The following is a 26,673-nucleotide window of genomic DNA, read 5'->3' as shown; positions in this document are numbered from 1 at the left end:
AATGCAGGTCCCAGAGCAGACCAGGCCTCTACACAAGGTTAAATAGCTAAGTGTGGCGAGGAACTCTCTCCAAATCTCAGGTCTGCAGCACTTCCTGGCCCTCCAGAAGTAATATCAAGGGTAGTTGTACCAATTCATTCCCAACTCTCCCCCACTTGATGGTCCTGCCTCTTAACTTCAACCCTTGGTCCCACTCTTCCTCTGCTCTCTCATACAACCTCATCCCTCAGTTTCACTCTCTCCCCATTCCATCTCCCCGAAATATCTATGTCTAATGATATATTGTAACCGAACCTTTAACGGCACCTGTTAGAATGTACTATAGTACGCTTTTGCCCTCATTAAATATGTGCCTACATGTAAACCGTTGCGATGGTATTTAACTTAGCAACGGTATAGAAAAGTTTTTAAATAAATAAATAAATGAACACCTAGAAGTCTGTCTTCTTGCTGTGAAAATAACTTCTTTTACCTCCAAAGGTAGGGGCATAGCCTGCACTATTACACTTTCAGCATCCATGCCATGAGTGCCAAAGAGGGGAGGATGGGGTGAAGAAGTATTCCATCATATTGGGATAGGAGGTTTAAAGATATATTTAGTCACACTGATTGAGAAACAGCTAGGTGATAAATCCACAAAAACTATGTTTGACATGGTCAAAAAGGGGTTATGAGTAATATTTTCCCCTTGACTTTTCTTAATTTGATGATTGTCTAGGATACGAGTAGTATTGATTGAAATGCATCCAATACTAGGCAGTCATGTGTTGGTGTTTTGGAGCAGTAGAGAGGGAGCTAGTGGTTGAACTAAGTTGCAAAGAAATCTATTTGCAGAATTCCCCACAGGTATAAGAGGAAATGAGTCATGGTGGCATGACGTGACCATTCATGAAGTTGAAGATGACAACTCAGTGTGCCTGCTAAGATATTGTATTTACCCAGTAGGTGAATGGTATGTAGGAAAATGTGACATGGAATAGCTCAGCTCTATATCTTGCATGATTCCTTACATAGTTTTAGGAACACCGTTCCTCCCTGCTTCTTTATGTAGAACAGTTACCTGACCGTCATCTGGATTTAAACTATTGTTCCTTTCAAACATGACTCGAAAACTTGTAGGTTTAGACTATTGCTCTTAGCTCTAGCTGCTTTATGCAAAGAGTTTGTTGTCAAGTAACTTAGAGCATACAAGAGAAAACAGTGTTGAGATTTTTCTTCCCAGCCTTGATTGGAGCAAACTATTGTTAGTATTTGCTGATCCTGCAAGGCAAGAAAGGGCTTACAGCAAAGAAGGTTTAAACGTTGGGTCCACAATTTCAATGAACGAATTAAAGGTTTGGAGAGATATATTATATGAATCATGAGCTGTGAATGTTAGTTCCATTGAAATTTCAAATGTCAATGAGTTTGTTTCATACATAGCTATATGAAGGGTGCAACAAATTATTGCCATGTAGCCCAACATTTCTATGCAAACTCTGGCCAATAATGATGATAGAATGGATAAAGTGTATACTATGTAAGCCATGGTGGACATTTTTCTGAGTGGGAGAAAAATATCTAAATAGGCCCCCATGAAGTGCAATTAATTGGTCAGGATCAAATTGAGTTATTCAAAACCCTAGAATGAGGAGGGTGTGGAATGTGTAGGAAGTGGTAAGATTCACTTTTTGACAGGATCTGCTCAAAATTAGTCATTTGACTATGTAGGGAAAAATTAATACAATGTTTTTCCTGACATGGTCAACTACTACTGCTAGGCACTTGGTGAACACCCACATGGCCGCTGCTAGCCCAAATGGGAGTACTCTATATTGATATTAGTCTATCTACCATGAAGTGTAGATATTTCCTATGATTTATGTGAATGGCAATGTATATGTATGCATCTTTTAAAATCTAGCGCAGTAAGCAAATCATTGACTTCCAGATGTGGTAGAATTCCAGGTAATTCATTTTGAGGTTTTCTCGTTTGATATTTGTTTAGGTTCCTCAAGTCCAGAATAGGGCAAAGGCCATCTGACTTTTTAAGGATAAAAAATACATTGAGTATAAACCTTTATTTATTTATTTATTTATTTATTTTTAATTTTTATATACCGGAATTCCTGTATACAATACAAATCAATCCGGTTTACAAGTAACGAAAAGGTTGCCCTGGTCTGGGAGGTTAGACCGGGGTTTTTTTTACATGGAACATTGAACAATAACAATCAGCCATTGAACCTTATTACAACTATTTAACCTTATTACAATGAACATTGAAAGTAATAATAATTATATTTAACAAATTTAACAATTAACAAAACTTTAACCGTGTAATGCAGTATGTGTGAGTTCATCTTTTTATAAGGAATTTTAGTAACGAGTATGGTCTGCAAAAAGCGGCTATATAAAGGTGAATAACGACTGTTAAATAGACATGAGAATGAGTAAGTGCGGGTATGGAATTGAGTGTCAATGTGTTAGTGACACCCTGCAATGGTTGGATTTGAGAGACAGGAGGAGGTGCCTAGTTACACTCTGGGAATTGGAACGCTTGCCTGAATAGCCAGGTTTTTAACCTTTTTTTAAACTCTGGTAGATTGGGTTCGAGTCGAAGGTCTGGTGGGAGCGCATTCCATTGGTGTGGTCCCGCAGTGGAGAGTGCTCTTTTTCTTAGTGTTGATTTGGCCGGAGCTGCGACTAATGTGCCTTTGTAGGCGCTTCTGATGGGTCTGGCAGATGAGTGTGGACGAAGTTGGGTCTGGCAGATGAGTGTGGACGAAGTTTGATCCTAGTGGATCAAACCTTTGCCTGGTTTGATCCACTAGGACCAATTCTATAACCCTGGCTGTCAGAGAGAAGTTCAGATCCTAATGAAAAAGCTGAAATTGATCAAGAAAAGTCAGATGCATTGCCAGCAAAGAAGGGGATGGTAGATACTGAGTTTAAGCAAAAGCCTTATAGAATTAGGCTGAGAACCCAGTGGTCTGAGGTGATGAGAGACCATAAGGAATGAAAAAACGGAACCCTTCTACCCCACTGCAAGAGCTTTGAGAGTTGTAAGGCATTTAAAATATTTCTATTCTATGTATATTGAAAAAGTCATGCTAAGTGGAGTAGAGAAATAAAGATATAAAACAATATGGATCAACTGTGGACAAGGAACCTCCAAAAGATCACAATATATATTTCATAGTGTATGGGAATGATTATAAATGTGCAAGGTTGCACAAATCCATGGAGAAACATTATAATTCAGTCATTTATAAATGATAGAATCTCAAATTTAATTATCCACAAGACAGGAAGCCAGTAGAATGACAGCAATATTGGTGTAATGTGTTTCATAAGGCAGGCATGTCAATAAATGTGCAGCAGAGTTTTGCACAAACTGCAGCACCTTTAGTGTATTCGCAGGGGCTCTGATATTGATGGAATTATAGTAGTCCAAGGTAGTCAAGACAAGCACTTGGAGTATTGTACAGAAACTGTTGCTGTTCAAAAGTGGTCCTACATGACTGAGTATGCAGAGTTTGAAAAATATTGTTTTAATTACAGATTTTACTTGTGCACAACGAGTGATTCAAATTCAGCGATACACCTAGATTTTTTATTTGCTTTTCAATAGGGATTGAGTGGCCATCGAAGTGGAAAACACAGGGAACGTCACTAGATGGAAAATGATCGAGTATCACTATCTGCGTCTTGTCTATATTCAGTGCTAGTTACTGTGGAAAAGCCATTCTTTGATTGTTGCCAAATAAATAGAAATGAGAGAATGTGTGAGTCCCTGATGAAGTTTTTGGAAGGAAAAATTGTATGTCATCTGCATATATATATATATATATATATATATATATATATAGTATCCCACACTGAGAAGTTTACATAGTTTAGCTATGAATAAATTAAACTGCCGATAAGGTGGAGTCTTGTGGTACACCTGTAAATATATCGTGCCATGATAATGTCTATGAACCGATCCTGGCTTCTTGTTGGAGATTGGAGATAATGAAACTAATACTGTGTTCATAATTCCAACATATTTCAATCAAGTTAACAGGATTGTGTGGTTCAGAATGTGAAATTCAGCTGATATATCCAGTATAAAGCAAAATTGCTTACCTTGTAATAGGTGTTATCCCAGGACAGCAGGATGTAGTCCTCACATATGGGTGACGTCAGTAACGGAGCCCTATCACGGGAAAAACTTCTGTCAAAGTTTCTAGAAACTTTTGACTGGCCCTGTGAGGCCATTGAGCCTGCCCAGCATGCCATGATATTCTCTGCCACAGGGGTCTCACTCTAGTCTCGTGTGTAGCAATAAGCTTTAGCAAAAAATAAAATAATAAAAGGTAACGTACCCAACTCCGTGGGGAAGCGGGTGGGTTCTGTGAGGACTATATCCTGCTGTCCTGGGATAACACCTATTACAAGGTAAGCAATTTTGCTTTATCCCAGGACAAGCAGGATGCTAGTCCTCACATATGGGTGATTAGCAAGCTAGAGGCTGAGTCATTTTGTAGTGAAGTAACACTGAAGCACTATCGTTAAAAATGAGTCAGCCGAAGATTATAGCAGGTTGGATGTGGAAGGAGTTGGGATTAAACTGGAAACAAGTTCTTTAAGACAGATTGTCCATAGGCTGAATCTTGTCGTCCTTCTTTGTCCAAACAGTAATGAGCTGCAAAGGTGTGAAGAGAACTCCATGTTGCTGCTTTACAAATGTCAAGGATTGGCACTGAGCGATAGTGTGCTACTGATGTTGACATAGCACTTACTGAATGTGCTTTTACTCGCCCTTGGAGAGGAAGGCCTGCTTTTTCATAGCAAAACTGTATGCAATCTGCTAGCCAGTTGGAGAGAGTATGTTTTCCCACTGCTTTACCCGGTTTGTTTGGATCATAGGAAACAAAGAGTTGATTGGATTTCCTGTGGGCTGCAGTGAGGTTTAAATAAAAAGAGAGTGCATGCTTACAGTCCAAGGTATGTAAGGCTGTTTCTCCTGGGTGAGAATGAGGCCTTGGGAAAAATGTGGATAAAACTATGGATTGGTTCAAGTGGAATTCCGTAACTACCTTGGGAAGGAATTTTGGATGTGTTCGAATAACCACTCTGTCATGTAGGAATTTTGTGTAAGGTGAGTACGTGACAAGTGCTTGTAACTCACTAACCCTTCTAGCTGATGTAATGGCTATGAGGAAGATAGTCTTCCATGTGAGAAATTTAAGATCACAGGAATCGATGGGTTCAAAAGGGGAACGCATGAGCCTTGTCAATACCAAATTCAGATCCCATTCTATGACTGGGGCCGAATTGGTGGTTTGAGATGAGTTAAGCCTCTCATAAACCTGCTGACAAGAGGTTGTGTGGAGATCGGTGCATCTGCTATCTTGTTATGGTAAGCAGAAATTGCACTTAAGTGTACCCTTACAGATGAAGTCTGGAGACCAGATTCTGAAAGATGGTATAAGTAGTCTACAAGAGAAGTAGTGGGGCAAGTGAAAGGATCAATATTGTTTTGCCTGCACCAGAAGGTGAATCGTTTCCATTTGGAAGAATAGTTCTTTCGTGCAGAAGGTTTTCGTGAAGCTATAAGCACTTGATACATTGGTTGAAAGATTGAGTGGTTGCAAGATCAAGCTTTCAACATCCATGCTGTCAGGGATAGGGATTGAAGGTTGGGATGGTGCAACCGACCCTGATCCTGAGTTATGAGAGTGGGAGCTACTCCCAGGCGAAATGGATCCCTGACTGAGAGGTTTAGAAGTGTGGGGAACCATACTTGTCGAGGCCAATACGGGGCTATGAGTATCATGGACCCCTTGTCCTATTGTAGCTTCACTAGAGTTTTGGTTATGAGTGGTATCGGAGGATACGCGTATAGTAGGCCTGAGTTCCAAGGGCGAGCAAAGGCATCCTTGGCTGGCTGGTTCTTCTGTTTGTGTAGAGAACAGAAATTATCCACTTTTTGATTGAGACGTGACGCAAAGAGGTCTATTGTCGGTTGTCCCCAACGTTGAAATATCCTGGTTGCCACTAAGGGATCCAAGGACCATTCATGTGGTTGGAACTGGCGACTGAGTCGATCCGCCACTACTTTGTGAATGCCTGCCAGATAAGCGGCCCGGAGAAACATTGAGTGGTTGAGGAGCCAGCCCCAAATCTGTGCAGCTTCTTGACAAAGGAGATACGAGCCCGTACCTCCCTGTTTATGGATGTACCACATGGCTACTGTGTTGTCCATTTGGATTAGAACAGTCTTGAGTGAAAGGCAGTCCTTGAACGCATGCAGCGCATAGCATATAGCTCGAAGCTCCAGGAAATTGATTTGAAATGTTGCTTCGAGTTTTGTCCAAGTCCCCTGAGTTTGGAGAGTGTCTTTGTGAGCTCCCCAACCCAAGGTGGATGCATCTGTAGTTAATGTTATCTGTGGGACTGGTTGTTGGAAGGGTAGGCCCTTGCGCAAATTGTCCTTGTTTGCCCACCAAAGTAGAGATGAACATAGCTGGTGGGTTACTTGGATTGGAGAAGACAGTGGTTGAATGGCTTGGATACACTGTGATCTTAAAGTCCATTGAGTTACTCTCATGGCTAACCTTGCCATAGGAGTGACATGAACTGTGGAGGCCATGTGGCCTAGTAAGGTTAGAAACTGATGAGCTGTTGCTTGTTTGTCTGAATGTATCGAGTTTGCCAATAGGGATAGTGTTTCTGCACAATCCTTGGGTAGAAAGGCCTTTGCAAGGATGGTGTTGAGCTCTGCTCCTATGAATTGTAGTACTTGCAACGGCTTGAGATGGGACTTCTGATAACTGAAAAGAAAACCCATGGAATGGAGTGTGGTGATTGTGTGATTGAGAGAAGTGAGAGCTCCTTGTAGAGATTGACTTCTGATGAGCCAGTCGTCTTGTTATGGAAACACATGGACATCTTGCTTGTGCTAATGTGCTGCTATTACTGCCATGCATTTTGGGAGTAGAGGCGAGTCCGAAAGGCAGAACTCTGTATTGGAAATGCTGGTGACCTACTATGAAGCGCAGATATTTGCGATGAGGAGGGAAAATTGGAATGTGAGCATAAGCATCTTGGAGATCCAGAGAACAAAGCCAATCCCCTTTTTGAAGGAGTGGAAGCATGGTGCCCAGAGAAACCATCCTGAACTTTTCTTTTTGAGAAATTTGTTGAGATATCTGAGGTCTAGGATGGGACGTACGCCCCCTGATTTCTTTGGAATGAGGAAATAACGGGAGTAGAATCCTCTGCCCTGCTGAAACTGGGGCACCTGTTCTACAGCCCTGGATCTCAGAAGGGTGGATAATTCTATTTGTAGTTGAGGCATGTGATGCTTGTTGAACTAAAGCTGAGTTGGAGGAAACTCTGTGAGAATTGAGAGGAAATTGAGTTGGTATCCTCGAGATATGATGGACAGAACCCAGTGATCTGTTGTTATTGTTATCCAATTGTTGTAAAATTTGGATAATCTGCCTCCTACTGGGAGTTCTGGTTGAGGATTTCTGGAAAGGCTTAGTTCCCTGGATATAACTTCAAAAGCCAGCAGCAGGACCTGATTGTGTAGCAGGTTGGGGCCTAGGTGCTCCCTGCTGTTGAGGTTGTGTTCTGTGCTGAGTTCTTGATTGTCTAGGCCTAGTTGCAGGAGGATAAAATCGTTTCTGACGATATTAAGGCCTCCTCATTTCCCTCCTTTGAGTTCTTCGGGTAGTATGTGTAGTGGGGTCCTGAGGAAGGGACGATAGCTGTCGTAAGGTCTCATTATATTCCTTTAATTGGGAGACCGCTTCCTGTACTTTTGTACCAAACAAATTGTCCCCTGTACATAGGAGGTCCACAAGTTTGTCTTGGACCTCTGGCCTAAGGTCTGAGGCCTTAAGCCAGGCCCACCTCCTGGCACTAATACCCGAAACTGCAACTCTTGATGCTGTTTCGAAAGAATTGTATGCAGCTCTTACCTCATGTTTACCAGCATCAAAAGCTTTGTTTATGAGGTTTTGTGCAGATTCTCTTTATTCTTGGGGAAGAGATGGGATAAAGTCCTCCATCTGCTTCCAGAGGTTTCTCTGGTATTGGGTGATATATAATTGATAAGCTGCTATCCTGGAGTTTAGCATTGCACCCTGGAATATCTTGCGGCCTAGAGAATCTAGAAATCTGTTGTCCTTCCCAGGAGGATTGGAAGAGTGCACTCTTGTCCTCTTAGCTTTTTTCTGTGCAGATTCGACAACTACTGAATTATGTGGGAGTTGTGATTTCTGATAGCCTGGTGTGGCTTGTACTAAGTATGTTGAGTCCATCCTTTTGTTGATTCAAGGAACAGAACAAGGATGTTCCCACATTCGGTGTTGAAGCTGTAGGAGAACATCGTGTATCGGTATTGCCATAATTTATTTAGGAGGGTCGACAAATTGCAACACCTCAAGTGTTTGGTGACGGAGATCTTGCTCTGACTCTAACTTAAATGGAATAGAGTCAGCCATGTCTTGAACAAAAGCAGAAAAAGTGAGGTCCTCTGGCGGGGATTGTTTCCTAGGGTGTGGTGGGGAAGAGTCAGACATGAAGGTTTCAGAAGTGTCTGATTGAGTATCACTCCATGTGTCGTAGTCTGGAGTGTCTTGCCCGTTGTAGGTGGAGGAGCCAAACCAGAGGGTCCTGGTATGGGTTCCTGAGGAGAAGAGTCCTCTTCCAGTGGGTTTGAAGGCAAGGAATCCAGCAAATCCTGGTATTTCTTTTGGATTACTGAATACAGTGCTGCTTCAGATGATCCTGTATCTCCAGAAGGAAGTGGCATCGTCGGTGTTGTACGTGGCATCGATGGTATCGAGGATCTTGGTTTTGGAATCGATGGTATCGTCGATATTCCAATACTTGTAAATGATGCAGCAGTAGTAGCGATCGGCATCGACACGGAACAGAGGCTGCAGATAGCATCGATGTCATCCCCGAAGAAAGAGGAGGCATCGACATCGATATCGAGGAAATGCTTGATGTGCAATGCATCAATGTTTCTTGCGGCATCGGGAAGGGTCCTGGCTTCAGGAAGGTTCCCGGCAACCGGACAGTGCCCGGCATCGGGAGATTTCCTGGACTCGGTGCCGTCCTCGGCAGTACATCGGACATCGGCACTGGTTGTGCCGGCATCGGTGACGTCGTAGTTAAAGAAGACGTCACCGGCATCGGCGATGTTGCCGGCATCGGTGTAGTCACCGGTAAGTGTTCTTTAATAGCTTGCAATACCGCTTCCTTTATAAATGATAAGTCTTGCGGTATCAGGGAAGCGAGTGGCACCGGTGGAGGCTGGGACGACACTACCTGTGGTGTAACTGATTCTTCGGTAGGCCTAGGAGGCATCGAGGTGTCAGTACGCTTAGGCCACTTTTCGCTTGGTTCTTCGTGGGAAGACACGGACGGTGAAGCAGAGGCATGTCGATGACGGTGTTTATGTCTAGGCCTTACCTCCGTAGCTGAACGTATTGATACAGTCGATGGCGTAGGCGAGGATCTGTCTCCCGAACCGTCCGGTCGGCGCTTTTTTAATAGAACTTTTTTGGGAGCTCCTACCGGTGACGACTTCGATGAAGTTGATGGAGAGGGAATCAACTGTAGGCTGAAAAGTTGCTGTATTTTCTCATGACGCAATTTTCTTCCCTTGGGTGTCATCTCTTGGCATTGCTGGCAAGAGGAGATATCGTGTTGATCACCCAGGCAGCGTATGCACTCTAGGTGCGGATTTGTAATCAAAATTGTGCGATTACACGTCGGGCATTTTTTGAATCCCGATGCCATGATATCACCGACGGCCGTCGATGACTGAAAAAATTGAAAAGCGTTTTAATAAAATTTAACGCTATTATTACTTCACCAGCTGGTGAAGAGTGAGAATGAGTGAGATCCCGTGCGGGAGAGATTAGGAAAAAAATGACTTTTTTTGTCAAAAACTGAGAGTAGTCTCAGAGGGCTCCGGTGACTGTGCTGCTAACAGCGGCGCGGAAAAACGAAGACTAGAGTGAGACCCCTGTGGCAGAGAATATCAAGGCATGCTGGGCATGATCAATGGCCTCACAGGGCCAGTCAAAAGTTTCTAGAAACTTTGACAGAAGTTTTTCCCACGATAGGGCTCCGTTACTGACGTCACCCATATGTGAGGACTAGCATCCTGCTTGTCCTGGGATAACAAGCACAAAGTCAATTCCACTGTCAAATCTACTTATAACAGCAGATACTGAAAGTGGCAAAGTTGCTGTGTAGGCCGCATCTGAACCCTCTCTCTAAGGCATGGTCTACTTTTATTGTTGCTATTGCTACTGATATTGCAAGTGCTATTCCTGAAAAGGGTATGGCTGGTATCTCCTATGAGGATAATAAAATTATCTTTTGTAGGAGTGCAGCTGGAAATTTATCTGTGTCTACTGTTGCTCTAAAGTATCCATAGAAAGTGTTTGGAGTGTACAACAGTGATATTTTATAAGGCCCACTGCTTCCTTGATCTTTTGACCATACAAATTATTTCCTCTACAAGGGACAGCTGCCAATTTCTCATGAATGTCCTTCTCCAAGAGCTGAAAATCTTAGCCAAGCTAGTCTTCTGGATTCTATGGCTATGGCAGAAGATCTCAACGCAGTCTCAAATACATCATAAGAAGCTCTCAAAAGATGTTTTGCACATTTATGTGCATGGTAAATTGGTCTTGTGAGTCTGATGGAAGACTAGATGAGGCATCTCTTATCTTTCCAAGATATTATATAGATATTGGACCATCCAAACTAGTGAGCTGAAATTCTGCTCTGTAAGATTGCTGGTGGAAACACTTTTTCCTTGTAGAATCTAGCAATTTTCCATTTCTTTCTAGGAGGTGTATTGGAACGCATCTTGAATCTTTTTGTTTTATTTTTTTGGGGGGGCAGACTCCATCACTATGGACTCATGAGGAAGTTGAACCTTCTTGTGACCTGGACAGAGTGCATTCTACACTTAAGATCAAGGTTTGGAGATAACTGCACTGATTGGCAATTACTACTATTAAAAAAAACCATGCTGGGCAGACTAGATAGTTGATTATTGTAACACCATACTATGCATCTACGCTTAGACCTCTTCAGCTTCTACAAAATGCCACCACCAGAGTCCTTACTAATACTCGAAGAAACGACCACATTACACTGATTCAGAAAGATCTCCACTGGCTTCCAATATCACACAGAATACTGTTTAAGAGCCTAATACTGATTCACAAAACATATAATCAAAATGTAGAATGGCTCAATGCTTCCCTTCATTTCCATATCCTGCAAAGAATCACCCGCTCTGCCAGCAATGGGAACTTACCAATACCGTCACCCAAATTAGCATACCTCTCTACCATTCGGGGCCAAGCACTAGCTCTAGCAGGTCCTCACATTTGGAACGCCATACCACAAGAATTGAGACCTGAGCCTAACTCACGTACCTTTAAAAAAAAACTTAAAGACATGGCTGTTCCAGCAAGTCTATTCATAATATTCACCTACATTGACATTCAAGCCTTAAAGCAGAGTCTTTTATACAGTTTCTCATATATTTAATAGTTTTAATCTGTTTATGTTTAAATTTTGTGCTAGTTTTTAATGTTTTATCATTTCTTTTATGCTTATTTTATTGTACATACTAATTAACTGCTTTTATATTTTAGATGTAACCTTGTAACCTATTTTATTATTGTGCTTTTCACATTTTTGTAAACCGATGTGATGTTCCAATGAACGTCAGTATAGAAAAGCAAATAAATAAATAAAACATTTTGGGGTAGATTTTCAAAGGGTTAAGCTCGTAAGATATGGGCGTAACCCCAAAAACCTACCCCTGCGCGCGCCAAGCCTATTTTGCACAGGCTCAGTAGCGCACGCAAACCCCAGGACACACGTATGTCCTGGGGCTTTCCGAAATGGGCGGGGCACGCCGGGGGTGGGGCCGGGGGCAGTCCCGAGTGCTCCGGCACAGTGCCTCGGGCAGGCATAACTCCTGAAAAAAAGGTAGGGGGGGATTTAGTTAGGGCTGGGGGGCGGGTTAGATAGGGGAAGGGAGGGAAAGGTGGGGGGGATTGAAAAAAAGTTCCCTCCAAGGCTGCTCCGATTTCGGAGCGGCCTTGGATGGAACAGGGAAAGCCATCGGGGCTCCTCTTGGGCTTGATGCACCCCCTTGCACGCGCAGACCCCGGATTTTATACCGGGTAGCGCGCACAAATGTGCCCCGCGCGCGTAACATTTAAAATCTGCCCCTTTATGAACTGGTACAGAGACAGTTTGCTTTTGTATTGTAAGTATTTTAGAATGCCTAATAAATCTTCCTTTGGCTCCTGCTCTTCTAACTTTAATGTAATTGCATCTGACATTTTATGTAGAAAAGCAGGGTAAGTCATGTCCTACTGTGGGGTGGTACTTCTAGCTGGTTCTGGAGAAGGGTTTGAGGGCAGCTCCACTGAATCATCCAGAGATTGATAGGAGTAAGAGTCATAGGAGAATTAGGAATTAACCTCTGAATGAGAGAGCTCTATTAGAAGGTCTCTAGATGGTTATCTATCTATAGAAGAGAGAAAATAAGCCTTTTCCTGCTGTGCCTACTGACCCTTCTGGAATGAAGGAATTGAGGATTTTGAATCTAGCTGGGTACCCAACTTTTCCAAGAATGGCTGCATGAGCTGAGGAGGAGGCAATGTGGACAAAATATTCTTCACATGATTGTGGAAAAATCTGGACCACAATTTTAACACAAATGGATATTTTGAAGGAGGTCGTGGAAGTACTCCTGAAGAAGTGTCCAATTCTGGCACCAAGATAGGTGGCGTATTTCTTTCAGAGTCCAAACATCTCTCTGGATCTCCAGGCCAAATTAAAATAATTTTGATGCTAGCAAAATTAAAGTTGCTGGCACTGGTATTGGTGGCACCAAGGTAGAAGTTGTTGAAGATGCTAGGATAGGAAATGTTAACAGTAGCAGAGATGGAAAGAGCCATCATTACTTATGTCAATGGTTGTTGGCACAATGCTATCAATGAGCCAACAGAGAACTTTTTGATTCCTTTTTATACTGGTGTTCAATAGCCTGAGTCTTAAGAACATAAAAAATTGCCATGCTGGGTCAGACCAAGGGTCCATCAAGCCCAGCATCCTGTTTCCAACACAGGCCAAACCAGGCCATAAGAACCTGGCAATTACCCAAACACTAAGAAGATCCCATGCTACTGATGCAGTTAATAGCAGTGGCTATTCCCTAAGTAAACTTGATTAATAGCAGTTAATGGACTTCTCCTCCAAGAACTTATCCAAACCTTTTTTGAACCCAGCTACACTAACTTCACTAACTACATCCTCTGGCAACAAAATCCAGAGCTTAAATGTGCACTGAGTGAAAAAGAATTTTCTCCGATTAGTCTTAAATGTGCTACTTGCTAACTTCATGGAATGCCCCCTAGTTGTCCTATTATTCGAAAGTGTAAATAATCGATTCACATCTACTCGTTCAAGACCTCTCATGATCTTAAAAACCTCTATCACATCCCCCCCCTCAGCTGTCTCTTCTCCAAGCTGAACAGCCCTAACTTCTTCAGCCTTTCCTCATAGGGGAGCTGTTCCATCCCCTTTATAATTTTGGTTGCCCTTCTCTGTACCGTCTCCATCGCAACTATATCTTTTTTGAGATGCGGCGACCAGAATTGTACACAGTATTCAAGGTGCGGTCTCACCATGGAGTGATATAGAGGCATTATGACATTTTCCGTTTTATTAACCATTCCCTTCCTAATAATTCCTAACATTCTGTTTGCTTTTTTATTTATTTATAGGCTTTAATATACCGATGTTCATGTAATAGTACATATCGCGTCGGTTTACAGAGAACTAAGGTTAGAAATTACAATGAACATAAGGGATATATAGAACATGGCGTACATAATAAGGATTGTAGAGAACCAAAGTTAGCATTACATCGAACATAGTAAAAGCATTGTATCAAAACATAAGAACATAAGATTATACCAGTAAACAGATAGATAACTGGGCAATTGCCATAGAAATTCTAACCCGAGACCATGGTCCGAGAGTAATCTAGCACCAGATAAAGAAATGAATGAATAACTGAGGGTAGCAATCAAAGCTGAGGTATTGGGGTTGTGAAGGCTTTAAGTGAAGGCTTTTGTGAAAAGCCAAGTCTTAAGCTTTTCTTAAACGTCCGCAGACAAGGTTCTAGGCGAAGGTCCGTGGGGAGAGTGTTCCAGTGTGTGGGACTGGCTGTCGAGAATGCGTATTTCTTGAGCAATGACTTGGCAGGTGGTGCATAAAGGGTGCCTAAATACCTGGTTCTGATCAGTCTGGATGATGAGTGATGATGAAGAGGGCAGTTCTAGCGAGGTTTGGGAGAGAATGGTCTTATGGATCATGGTTAGAACTTTGTACAGGATTCTGGATTTAATAGGGAGCCAATGTAGGTTCTTTAGAATAGGTGTGATGTGTTCTCCTCTGCTGGAATTGGTTAAGATCCTGGCAGCGGAATTCTGTAACATTTGTAGTGGTTTGGTGGTGATAGCTGGAAGGCCGATTAGCAGGGAGTTGCAGTAATCTATTTTTGAGAATAAAACTGCTTGGAGAACTGTTCGAAAGTCTTGAAAATGGAGGAGAGGTTTCTGCTTTTTTAATATATGTAGTTTGTGGAAACATTCTTTTGTTGAATTATTGACTAATTTTTTTAGGTTCAGCCGGTTGTCTATAATTACGCCGAGGTCTCTTACTTGAGTGGTGGAGGTCGTTTGGGGTGAGTTGAGGTTGTTGACCGCCTGAGCATTGTCATCATGAGTGATAAGCATAAGTTCAGTTTTGAAGTATTGAGTACTAAATTAAGGCTGGTGAGGAGGGTGTTTATTGACTGTAGACAACTATTCCAGAAATTGAGGGTATTAGAGATTGATTCTGTGACTGGTATCAGAATCTGGATGTCATCAGCGTAGATGAAGTGCGTAACCTTTAGACTTGTGAGAAGTTGACAGAGGGGGAGAAGATAAATGTTAAATAAGGTGGGGGAGAGAGAGGATCCTTGAGGGACTCAGAGTGTGGACTTGACAGGGGGAGAATCTTTATTGCTTATTCTAACCTTGAAATTCCTATTGTCGAGGAATGACTTGAACCAGTCAAGGGCTGTTCCTGATATACCTATGTCTGAGAGCAGGTTGATGAGGATGGAGTGCTTCACCGTGTCGAATGCTGCAGATATTTCGAGAAGTGCCAAAAGGTAGGGGGTCTTTTTTTCAAGGCCTGTGAGGGCGCTGTCTGTCAGTGAAATTAGAAGGGATTCCGTATTGAGAGATCTGCGGAATCCGAATTGGGCTGGTGTTAGAATCTTGTGTTCCTCTAGGTATTCTGCGAGTTGTTTGTTAACTATTTTCTCCATGAGTTTGGCGACAAACGGTAGGTTAGCGATGGGGCGAAAATTGGCCGGGTCCATTGGGTTCAGGTTGGGTTTCTTGAGTAGTCGTTTGAGGGTGGCTAGTTTCAGCGCGTCCGGTACAAATCCTTGAGCTAGCGAGCAGTTGATAATCTCTGCTAGTGGCTTAGAGATGGTGTTTGGGATGGTGAGCAGTAGTTTAGAAGGAATGGAGTCCATCGGATGAGTGGAGGGTTTCATCTTTTTGAGAATAGATTCAATTTCGAGCAAAGTGGTCGGTTTGAAAGATTCTAGGTTTACTTTCTGGCTTAAGGAGGGAGTGTAGTGTGAGGATGGTTCTGAATTTGAGGAAGCCAGAGGGGCTATTAGATTGATTGGGCTTGATCGTCGGGAATGACTGAAGAAGTGGGTTTTGTGAGCTCTGAGACGTAGGAGAACAATGGTTTGGCATCAAAGGAGAAATTATGAATTTTGCAGGCATAAAAGTCTCTTTTATACGAAGGATGATGTTTCTGTAGCTGTGCATGAAGGTTTTGTACTGTTAGTGTAGCATTGGAGGGTCTCTTTCGCCATAAGTGTTCTTTGTGTCTTAGTTCTAGTTTGAGTTTTTTCAATTCCTGTGTAAACCAAGGTTTTTTGTTCTTAATGGAAGGGTCTAGCTCTTTTGTTTTTAAGGGGCATATTTTTTCTGCTACCTTGTTAGTGATATTATGCCAAGAGGTGAGGGCTGCATCAGCATCAGAGAGATCAAGGTTAGCAAGTTCCGTTGAAAGATGGGAGCTGAGGTCGTCCATGGAGCAGGAATTCCTGTAATGGATTGTAGTTTTGGAGAAGGGGGAAGCTGGGTTTTCCTTGATGCAGAGGTCAGTTGTGATCATTCGGTGGTCTGACCATGGGATAGGGGAGCAATGAGGCGGGAAGGTTTGGGTGAGGCCTGAATTTATGAATATGAGGTCCAAGGTATGACCAGCTTTGTGCGTGGGACTATTCACGATTTGTGTGAAGCCCATTGCCTTGAAGGAAGATAGCAGAGTTTTGCAGTTGGTGGAGTGGGGGATCACGTCGATGTGGAGGCTAAAGTCTCCCATGATGACGGCTGGGGTGTCGTTTTTGATGTGTTTGGCAATGAGCTCAATGAGAGGAGAAGGGTCCGAGTCTAGGAGACCAGGTGGAGCGTAAATTAAGCAGATTTGGAGCTGTTTAGCGTTGAATAGAGCGAATTTGAGTCTGGAAGTATGTTTAGTGTTCTGTAGGGTTAATCTTAGCTCTTTTTTAGCTGCTAAGAAAATTCCCCCACCTCTTTTTTTAAGTCTAGGAATTGAGAAAATATCAGAGTTGAAGGGGGTAGTTGATTGATTAATGCTATGTCTGTGGGCTTGAGCCAGGTTTCTGTGATAGCACAGATGTCCAGTTGTGAGTCCAGGAGATAGTCATTAACTATATGCGATTTTTTTTTGTAAGGGATTGGGCGTTGAAGAGGGTTAATGAAAAAATGGAAAGCCCGAGAAATTGAGTGAAGGGGGAGGTCATTATGGGTATCAATCACTTATGCTGGAGAAAGGTAGGATTGGTGAATTTTTTGCGGTTATTATAGAGGTTTTTGATGGTGGGGATAGGGTAAGAGAGAATGTTTGAAGAGCAGTTGAAAATATTAAAGGTAAAAGCGAGTTGAGGAAGGATGGAAGAGGCTTCAGGAAGCGAGAACTGCTGGCTGAGGAGGCTGAGGCACTTGGTGGCTCACGAAGGGGTGCACAAAGGGGCCTACCCCTTTATCGTGCTCCTTTGGTGCGCGGCGCCACAGAAGAGCACCCTAATTTAAATGGGCACATGGTCCCGCCTCCCAGGCGGCGTGGGGATGCAGCCCCAGAGTCAGGTGTGTGGCTCGGGGGTGCAGGGAGGGTCGGAGGGCGGCGCAGAGCGTCGATGCGGTCTTACTTTTCTTTTCCTTTTGGTGGGACAGGTGGGTGATTTTCCGGTTTTCTTGGTGTTTCCTTTTTATTATTTTCACTTCCTTTCACTTGTGCGTTCCTCTCTCCTTCCGGGCTTCTTTTTGACTGCTGCAGCACACTGAGCTGACGATTTTAAAATGTTATCCACTATGATGCCTAGATCTTTTTCCTGGGTGGTAGCTCCTAATATGGAACCTAACATCATGTAACTACAGCAAGGATATTTTTCCCTATATGCAACACCTTGCACTTGTCCACATTAAATTTCATCTGCCATTTGGATGCCCAATCTTCCAGTCTTGCAAGGTCCTCCTGTAATGTATCACAGTCTGCTTGTGATTTAACTACTCTGAATAATTTTGTATCATCCGCAAATTATATAACTTCACTAGTCGTATTCCTTTCCAGATCATTTATATATATATTGAAAAGCACCGGTCCAAGTACAGATCTCTTTTCCACTGAGAAAATTGACCATTTAATCCTACTCTCTGTTTCCTGTCTTTTAACCAGTTTTTAATCCACAAAAGGACATCACCTCCTATCCCATGACTTTTTAGTTTTCTTAGAAGCCTCTCATGAGGGACTTTGTCAAACACCTTCTGAAAATCCAAATACACATCTACCAGTTCACCTTTATCCACATGTTTATTAACCCCTTCAAAAAAAATGAAGCAGATTTGTTAGGCAAGACTTCCCTTGCATAAATCCATGTTGACTGTGTACCATTAAACCATGTATTGAATAGTTTCCACTATTTTTCCTGGCACTGGTCCCTCCAAACTTTTGCTCTCTTGTCCTCTGATGTAGAAGCTAGCTGGTACTTCAGTTTGAGATCTCTGTATGAAAAAGCCAACAGGAATATTTGTCTATACGCTGCACAGTTTTTGGACATCATGGGAAGGTACCAGACAGCAAAAGCAGAACTCATGAAAGTCCATGATCAACATTTTATGATTTCATTTGGCACAAAGTTTGAACAGCCTTTTCCAGACATGACAAAAGTAGTAAGTGCAAAATAAAGGATATCTAATCTAATTTTTTTTTGAGAGAATGGTAAAAAATTTTGAAACAAAAAAAATGGAAAAAAATCACAATGAAGTAGCTGAGAGCAGATGTTTTTTCATTTCAGCAAAAGAAAAACAAATGAGGAGACTCACTTGGCATGGGAACACCCACGCATGCTCAGAAAGATTTCTGGATCTTTCTGAGCTTTAAGAGAGCATGTTCCTTGGCTCTCTCATCCAATGATGTCACCCACTCATAAGGTTGAAATTAGTCCTGCTTATCCACACAGAATTGCTGTTTTAACTTACAGTCTGATTATATCAGTGTACTAGGGTGATTTGCTACAGTTTACTTAAACTGCTTTGACTTCTATTTTTGTTTTCTTCTCTAATATCCTCTCATGTTTGTGGGTTGACCTAAAAGTTGTGTACTATATTCTGATTTGGTTTTGTTTCATGAATAATGTCCTTGTTAATGTTTAAGCTGTGTTTTTGTTATGTTAGACATCGCCCTGATTTAATTTTCCAACCAAGAAGGATAGTCTATAAATCTTTAAATTAAATTAAACTTTCTGATCTTATTCTAATATAGATATATCTCAAGAGCATACAGCATCTATATCTGCATCACATCAAACAAGCAGCCAGGAAAAATAGTTGTATCCAAAATAAAGCTGAGGTTATTTTGGATTCTAGAGATTTATCTTTAAACTGACTGCTGGTCTATATGCTTGTTCCTAATAAAGCAGCACAGCAGCCAGATCCTTTTTTTTTCAGATACATATAATTATATTATTAAAATCATCATCAATATTATTCTGTTTTGTAAGCCCCAGTGTGTGCCGCAATGCTATATTATGAATACTGATAAAAATCCTGTGATTTTGTTTCATTGGTTTTACCTTCATAGGTATAGCCAGAGAGAATCCTAGGAGGACTTAGCACCACAATCCCCCTTCCTTTTCAAAACAAAGCAGACACTTTGGTTTGGATATACATAGTCAAGACTGATCATAAGGTTCTGACTCACCTACTGTCACACTGCCGGTAGTCTCTGCCCTGGAAACCACAGTTGCCAAATCTATCACCTTTAGAATTCACTTCTGTGAAGCAATGTTTTGGGGCTGCTTTTGCCTCTGCAAGACAGAAGATATAAAAATGTGTGCCGGTTTACAGAGAAACACCCCCTTCCATCAGCCCTACCTTCACTGGTCACCTGGTTCAGTCTACAAAAGTACTTTCAAATTGCTCACTCCTGCAATAGCCAATGATGTGACAGTTTCTATTGCTAGCATTGCTTTCCTTCCCATGAAGCAATGAATGTCTGCTGGACCATACCATGGACTTTCTGTCTTATGCTGTTAACATGCATATTATTGCTGAGGACTACCAAAAACTCAATCTGTATTTCTTATTCTATAACAACATCTGGGATGAGCCATGCATGCTTAACCTACTATATATATATCTTACACTATGAAAAAGCAAAAATAAAAGCCCCCCCAAAACAGCTGCGGAAAAATGTCAATGGGAAGTCTTGAAGCGTGGAGCGATTATAGCCAAACACTTCCAGCACAGGGATGCAGGTAGCTGACCACAAAGGGTAATTTACTAAATCCTTCAGCATATGGTTTTCTTTACCAAACGTAGCTTTTCATCTTGATACTGAAATATTATTATAAACAGATCAAACCATTGTATGCTAACAGCTGAGAAAGGAAAATTGTTTTTTTACTTGCTAATTTTCGTTCCTGTAGTCTCACAGATCAATCCAGACTCCTGGATTTTGTCTCCATCTGCCAGCAGATGGAGACAGAGAAAGTTTCACTGACACTGTACATAACCCAGTGTCCAACCTGCAGTCCCTCAGTATTTACCTGTACCCAAGCCAAAATGATAGCAACAACCATACATTTCTAAGCAGACTCCCTCCCTTCCAATGAACATGAAGAAGGTGAAGTTTCCCAAAAAGACAATGGAAAACTATTTTCCTGAATTTAACATAAGCGATCAGCATTGAAAACCTCCACAACTCCACACTCTATACAAAGCAATAGTATGAGCGGTAGACAATCCCCCCCAGTAAATGGGCAGGTCTCTGGACTGATCCGTGGTACAACAGGAATGAAAATTAGTAGGTGAAAACCAATTTTCCTTTCCCTGTACATACCCAGTCCAATCCAGCTCCCCTTAACTTGGGTGGGACCTGTAAATTTCTGCTCATAGAACACTCTCACCAAAGCACCGACATCCAAGTGATATTGCAACACATCCAAGTATGCAAAGACTTCCCCAGTAGCTGCCCTGCAAATTTCATGCGGAGACACCTATTGTGACTCAGCCTAGGAAATCACCTGAGAATGCATTGAGGGTGGCCCATAAACCTCCCCCCACCTCCGATACTGGGTGTCCTTTTGAAATGCAAGTCGACTCGATTGCTTCCTTCAGCCACTGCACAATTGTATCCTTAGACACCTTACATCCCTTCTTTAGATTCCTCCACAGTACAAAGAGTGATCCAATCTACAGAAATCATTAGTGACCTTAAGAGACCTCAATAATGCTTGCCTCCCATCTAAGAGCCTAAGCTCCCCTATGTGAGGCATAGAGGAATCCAAATCCGGAAAAGCTGGAAGCTCCACTGTCTAAGATGGAACGCTGAGACTACTTCAGACAGATAAGAAGGCACTATGCATAAAGATGCCCCTGAATCAGACATCTGTAGGACGGGATCTCAACATGACAGTTCCTGGAGCTCCAAAATTCTCCCGGCTGAACAAATAACCACCAAGAAAACCACTTTAACAGTCAAGTCCTTAACTGTAGCTCTAGTTAGTGGTTCAAATCGAGCCTCACACAATCCTCTAAGGACTAGATTCAGATTCCAAGATGGATAAATGTCCCGCACCTAAGGATGCAAGTTCTTAGCTCCCCGAAGGAACTATATAATATCAGGATGTGCGGACAAAGAATACCCTTGCACCTCACCCCGGAAACAACCCAATGTTGCTACCTGGACTCTCATAGAGTTAAATGCCAGTCCCTTCACCAGAACCTTCCTGTAGAAAAGCCAAAATATGCAGCACCACAAACTGTACTCCATCACCAGCAGACAAGGATTCGAAGATCCTCCAAATTTGCACATACATCAAGGATGTGGAAGGTCACCTAGCCTGCAATAAGGTGAAATAACTGCTTCAAAATATCCCCTCCATCTCAGTCTCCTATCAGAATTGAAGCTGCGGGACAGAAGTAAGCCACCTGACCTGAAAATATTGGGCCCTGGTTGAAAAAGGTGACTGATGTCTGAACCTCAGGGGCCCATCTATGGCCATGTTGATCATATCTGGGAAGCATGTCAACGTGGCCACTCTGGAGCTACCAGGATCATGTTGCCCGGATATTTATCTATCCGCTATAATCCCTTGTCCAGAGGAAAGATAAAAAAAGAATCCCTCAAGTCCATGGCAGCACCAGAGCTTCAATTCCTTCCATATTGTGTTCTGTTCGGCAGCCATAAAACCGCAACACCTTGGTGTTCTCTTTGGTCAGGATACCCCCCATCTTTTGTGAATAAAACATCGTTGCCTCCAACAGCTCCCGTTCCCTGGAGTCTAACTTTCTCCAACTGAGAAAATCCACCTGAACATTGTTCATTATGGTGATGTGAGACACTGCCAGCTATCCCAAGTGCTGCTCTGCCCAGACAATCAACTCCCGGGTCTCTCTAGTCACCGCCAATTCTTGGTTCCACTTTGACAGTTGATGTAGGCCACCATCATCGCATTGTCTGATAGGATTCATACTGGATGCCCACGTATCCGTGGCAGACAGGCAAGCAACACGAAATGCACCACTCTAGTCTCTACCAATTGATAGACCATGAGGCCTCCTGTTTTGATCACTGGCCCTGCCCTGTGGTCGTGACACACTATCCTTCATCTGGAGAGTCTTGCATCGGTGGTGACTATTACCTAATTCGAACCTCCAATTCTGCACCACGCTCAAGAAAATGGTGCCAGTAAACCTCCTTGAAAGACTGTCCCTAGCTTTCCCCCTCTAACACAAGAGGAAGATGAAACTCTTCCAATAATGGATTCCAGCGGGAGAGGAGTTTCCCCTGCAGAGGTTGCATATGTGCGAATGCCCAATGCATTAATTCCAATATGGATGCCATAGAACACAGGACCTGTAAATAGTCCCAGATCCTGGGCTCCAAAATCTCTACCAGAAGCCAAATCTGACTCTGCATTTTCAGCAATCTCTCTCTGTGAAAAACTCCACCAGCGTGTCTGAGTTCCCAGATACTCCAGAATTTGAGAGAGGACTAAATGGTTCATTGCTAGGTTCAAAACTAAATGAAGGATAAAGTAATCTCTCACAATCAAAATATACAAAACCAAAAGAGAAAGAAATTAAATACTTCAATAACAATATTTTAATCAAATTTCATAGGTGTTTACAAATTATTCCAAAATATTACAAAACATATTAATCGCTAAATTCTACCCCTTAAAATCTTAATCAAAATATCACCAACATTTACATCATTCATACAATACATTCCTTGCTACATACATTCCATACTACATAGATATAAAAACTAACATATATCAAAAGAATTTTATATTTAATAAAAATTGTATAACAAAGAATATCTGGCTATTCATTCAGTGTGAGCATTGCTGTCACATAGGACCTTATAAATTGTGGTGGTGAATCTACAAACAGCTTCCTCCTTATAACATCGACATTTTAGGAACAGTAAATATATCCTTCCATGTTGTTTAGGAACATTGTTTTTTGGAAGAGATATATAGATGATTTGTTTTGGATTTGTATTGGGCAGGAGGAGATTCTTATTGAATTTATTACTTGGATGAATACAATGGATCCCAATTTATCGCTTTCAGTCATATATAATAGAAGTACAGTATCATTTTTAAATATGGGTATTTATAATCAAGATGGTAAACTATATACGTCCATATATTGGAAACATACAGATAAAAGCACATTACTTCATTATTCAAGTTTTCATCGGCGGAGACTGAGAGATAATATTCCAATTGGACAATTCTTCAGGCTACGTCGATTATGTTCTTCCCTCGTTAATTATAAATTTCAGGCTCAGATTTTGTCTGATAAATTTTTGAAACCGGGATATTCTAGATCAGTAGTAAAAAAGGCATATAAAAGAGCTCTCTATTCTAATAGAGAAAATCTCTTAAGACTCCAAAAGATCCCCTTATGCAGTTTGTATGTTCTATCCCATATTCATCCAAAATGTTTGCTATTAAGAAAATCATTCAGCACCATTGGCCCATAGTGTCATCATTATTTAAGACCATGGATAGTCCTATCTTCTCAATAAAGAAATGGAGGAATCTATGTACCTATTTAAGTCAATGACAAAAGTCATATTTTTGTGTTGATGACTTGAAGGGCCAAAAATGTTGCGGTATGTGCTCAATATGCCCACATATTTTAAATATACAAATATTCATGCATCCAAATTTGAAATATCCATACATATTACCGGGTCTTTTTACATGTCATACAAAGGGCGTGATTTATGCCAAGTTTTGTCCATGTAATCTGATTTATATTGGACAGACCAAAAGAATGATTAAGTCCCATATTATTGAACACAAGAGTTGTATAAGATCACAGAAGGAGAATGCGCCCTTGGATGAATATTGGGTACAAATGTCCCACTCTGTAGAAAGCAGAGTTGTTTACCTGTAACAGGTGTTCTTCCAGGACAGCAGGATGTAGTCCTCACATGTGGGTGATATCACTGGACTGAGTGCTATCACGGAAAACTTTTCTGTCAAAGTTACTATAACTTTTGACTGGCACACTGAGCATGCCCAGTATGCCATAATCCCTGTAGTCACAGGGCTCTCCCTTCAGTCTCATTTGTAGCAAAAGTTGCGAGCGAAAAAATAAAATAATAAAATGTTTTGGACCCAACTCCACGGTGTGGCGGGTGGATTTCGTGAGGGCTACATCCTGCTGTCCTGGGAGAACACCTGTTACAGGTAAGCAACTCTGCTTTCTCCCATGACAAACAGGATGGTAGTCCTCACATGTGGGTGATTAGCAAGCTAGAGGCTGACTCATATTTGTTAGGACCAACAGCGTACAACTTGTGCAACATGCACAACAAGTAGTGTACTGTTGGGAAAAATGAGGCAGCCTGAAAATCACAGCAGATTGGATGTGGAAGGAGTTGGGATTATACTGGAAGTTCTTCAAGACGGCTTGGCCAAAGGCAGAGTCTTGACGTCCTTCCTTGTCCAAGCAGTAATGTGCTGCAAATGTGTGAAGAGAGCTCCATGTTGCAGCTTTACAGATCTCAGCAATCGGTACTGAGGTTGCCATGGCTCTCACTGAGTGCTCCTTCACTCGTCCCTGGAGAGGAAGGCCTGTTTTGTCATAGCAGAATTCAATACAGTCTGCTAGCTAATTGGAGAGAGTTTGTTTGCCCACTGCAACTCCCAGTTTGTTTTTATCGAATGAAACAAAGAGTTGGGTGGATTTCCTATGGACTGCAGTGCGGTCTAGGTAAAATGCAAGTGCACGTTTATAGTCCAAGGTGTGTAAAACCCTCTCGGCCTTGGTGAGAGTGAGGCCTTGGGAAAAATGTGGGCAAAACTATAGACTGATTTAAGTGAAAGTCAGTAACCACCTTGGGAAGGAATTTAGGGTGAGTACGGAGGACCACTCGGTCATGTAGGAACCTTGTATATAGTGAGTATGTGACAAGTGCTTGTAACTCATTAACCCTTCGAGCAGATGTAATGGCTACTAGGAAAAGAACTTTCCATGTAAGAAATTTAACATCGCAGGAGTGCAAAGGCTCAAATGGGGAGCACATGAGCCTTATACATTCAGGTCCCATTCTGTGACTGGTGGCCATAGAGGGGGCTTAAGTAGTAATAGGACTCTGATAAACCTACTCACAAGGGGTTGTGCTGTTACTGGGGCATCCCCAACTCCCTTGTGGTATGCTGAGATGGCACTCAGGTGTACCCTCACCGAAGAAGTCTGGAGACCAGAGTCTGAAAGGTGCCAGAGATAGTCTAAAAGAGTTGGAGTGGGGCAGGGAAAGAGGTCGATACCTTTTTGTGTGCACCATACGGTAAATCTGTTCCACTTAGAATGATAGGATTTTTGTGTGGAAGTCTTTCATGAGGCTACAAGCACTTGAGAGACATCAGTTGAAAGGTTGAGCGGTTGCAGGATCAAGCTTTCAACATCCAGGCTGAGAGGGATAGGGTCTGAAGGTTCGGATGGCATAACGTGCCTTGGTTCTGAGTTATGAAAGTGGGTGCGGTGCCCAGGCGAATGGGTTCTCTGATTGAGAGGTCGAGATGCATAGGAAACCATACTTGTCGAGGCCAATACGGGGCTATGAGTATCATTGACCCTTTGTCCTGTTGTAGCTTCATGAGAGTTTTGGCTATCAGCGGTATCGGGGGATACGCATATAGGAGGCCTGTGTTCCAGGGGCGAGCGAAGGTATCCATGGCTAACTTGTCTTGTTGCCTGTGCAGGGAGCAGAATCTGTCCACTTTGTGATTCAGTTCGGATGCAAAGAGGTCTATTGCTGGTTGATCCCAGCGCTGGAAGATTCTGGTCGTTACCACAGGATCCAGAGACCACTCGTGGGGATGGAACTATTGACTGAGAAGATCTGCTACTACTTTCTGTATACCTACCAGATAAGTGGCCTGGAGATACATGGAGTGTGCAAGGGCCCAGGCCCAGATCTGTGTGGCTTCTTGGCAGAGGAGATAAGAGCCTGTGCCGCCCTGCTTGTTTAAGTACCACACTGCAACTGTGTTGTCTGTTTGAATGAGAACAGTCTTGTGTGAAAGGCAGTCCTTGAACGCATATAGGGGTAGATTTTCAAACCGCGCGATTAGGCGTACTTTTGCTGGCACATCAGGCGCAAGCAAAAGTACGCTGGATTTTAGTAGATACGCGCGGAGCCGCGCGTATCCGCTAAAATCTGGGATCGGCGCGCGCAAGGCTATCGATTCTGTATAGCCGGCGCGCGCCGAGCCGCGCAGCCTACCCCCGTTCCCTCCGAGGCCGCTCCGAAATCGGAGCGGCCTCGGAGGGAACTTCCTTTTGCCCTCCTCTCACCTTCCCCTCCCTTCCCCTACCTAACCCACCCGCCCGGCCCTGTCTAAACCCCCCCCCCCTTACCTTTGTTGGGGGATTTACGCCTCCCAGAGGGAGGCGTAAATCCCCGCGCGCCAGCGGGCCCCTAGCGCGCCGGGACGCGACCTGGGGG

General features: G+C 42.6%; 1 protein-coding gene across 3 annotated transcripts in view; it reads right to left on the bottom strand.

The window, feature by feature from the left end:
- ADAM9 (ADAM metallopeptidase domain 9) overlaps nucleotides 1-26,673 on the bottom strand; it is a 389,106-nt gene that overhangs the window by 93,373 nt on the left and 269,060 nt on the right. For all 3 annotated transcript variants that reach the window (XM_029603956.1, XM_029603958.1, XM_029603957.1), the window contains one exon: nucleotides 19,396-19,501. In XM_029603956.1, coding sequence (XP_029459816.1) covers nucleotides 19,396-19,501 — 106 coding nt within the window. The remainder of the gene's footprint in view (nucleotides 1-19,395; nucleotides 19,502-26,673) is intronic.

The sequence above is a fragment of the Rhinatrema bivittatum genome, chromosome 5 (genome assembly GCF_901001135.1).
Source record: "Rhinatrema bivittatum chromosome 5, aRhiBiv1.1, whole genome shotgun sequence".
In the NCBI taxonomy this organism is placed as follows: Eukaryota; Metazoa; Chordata; class Amphibia; order Gymnophiona; family Rhinatrematidae; genus Rhinatrema; species Rhinatrema bivittatum.
Note: the sequence above shows the minus strand (reverse complement) of the source record. Positions and strands in the feature narration are given on the sequence as shown.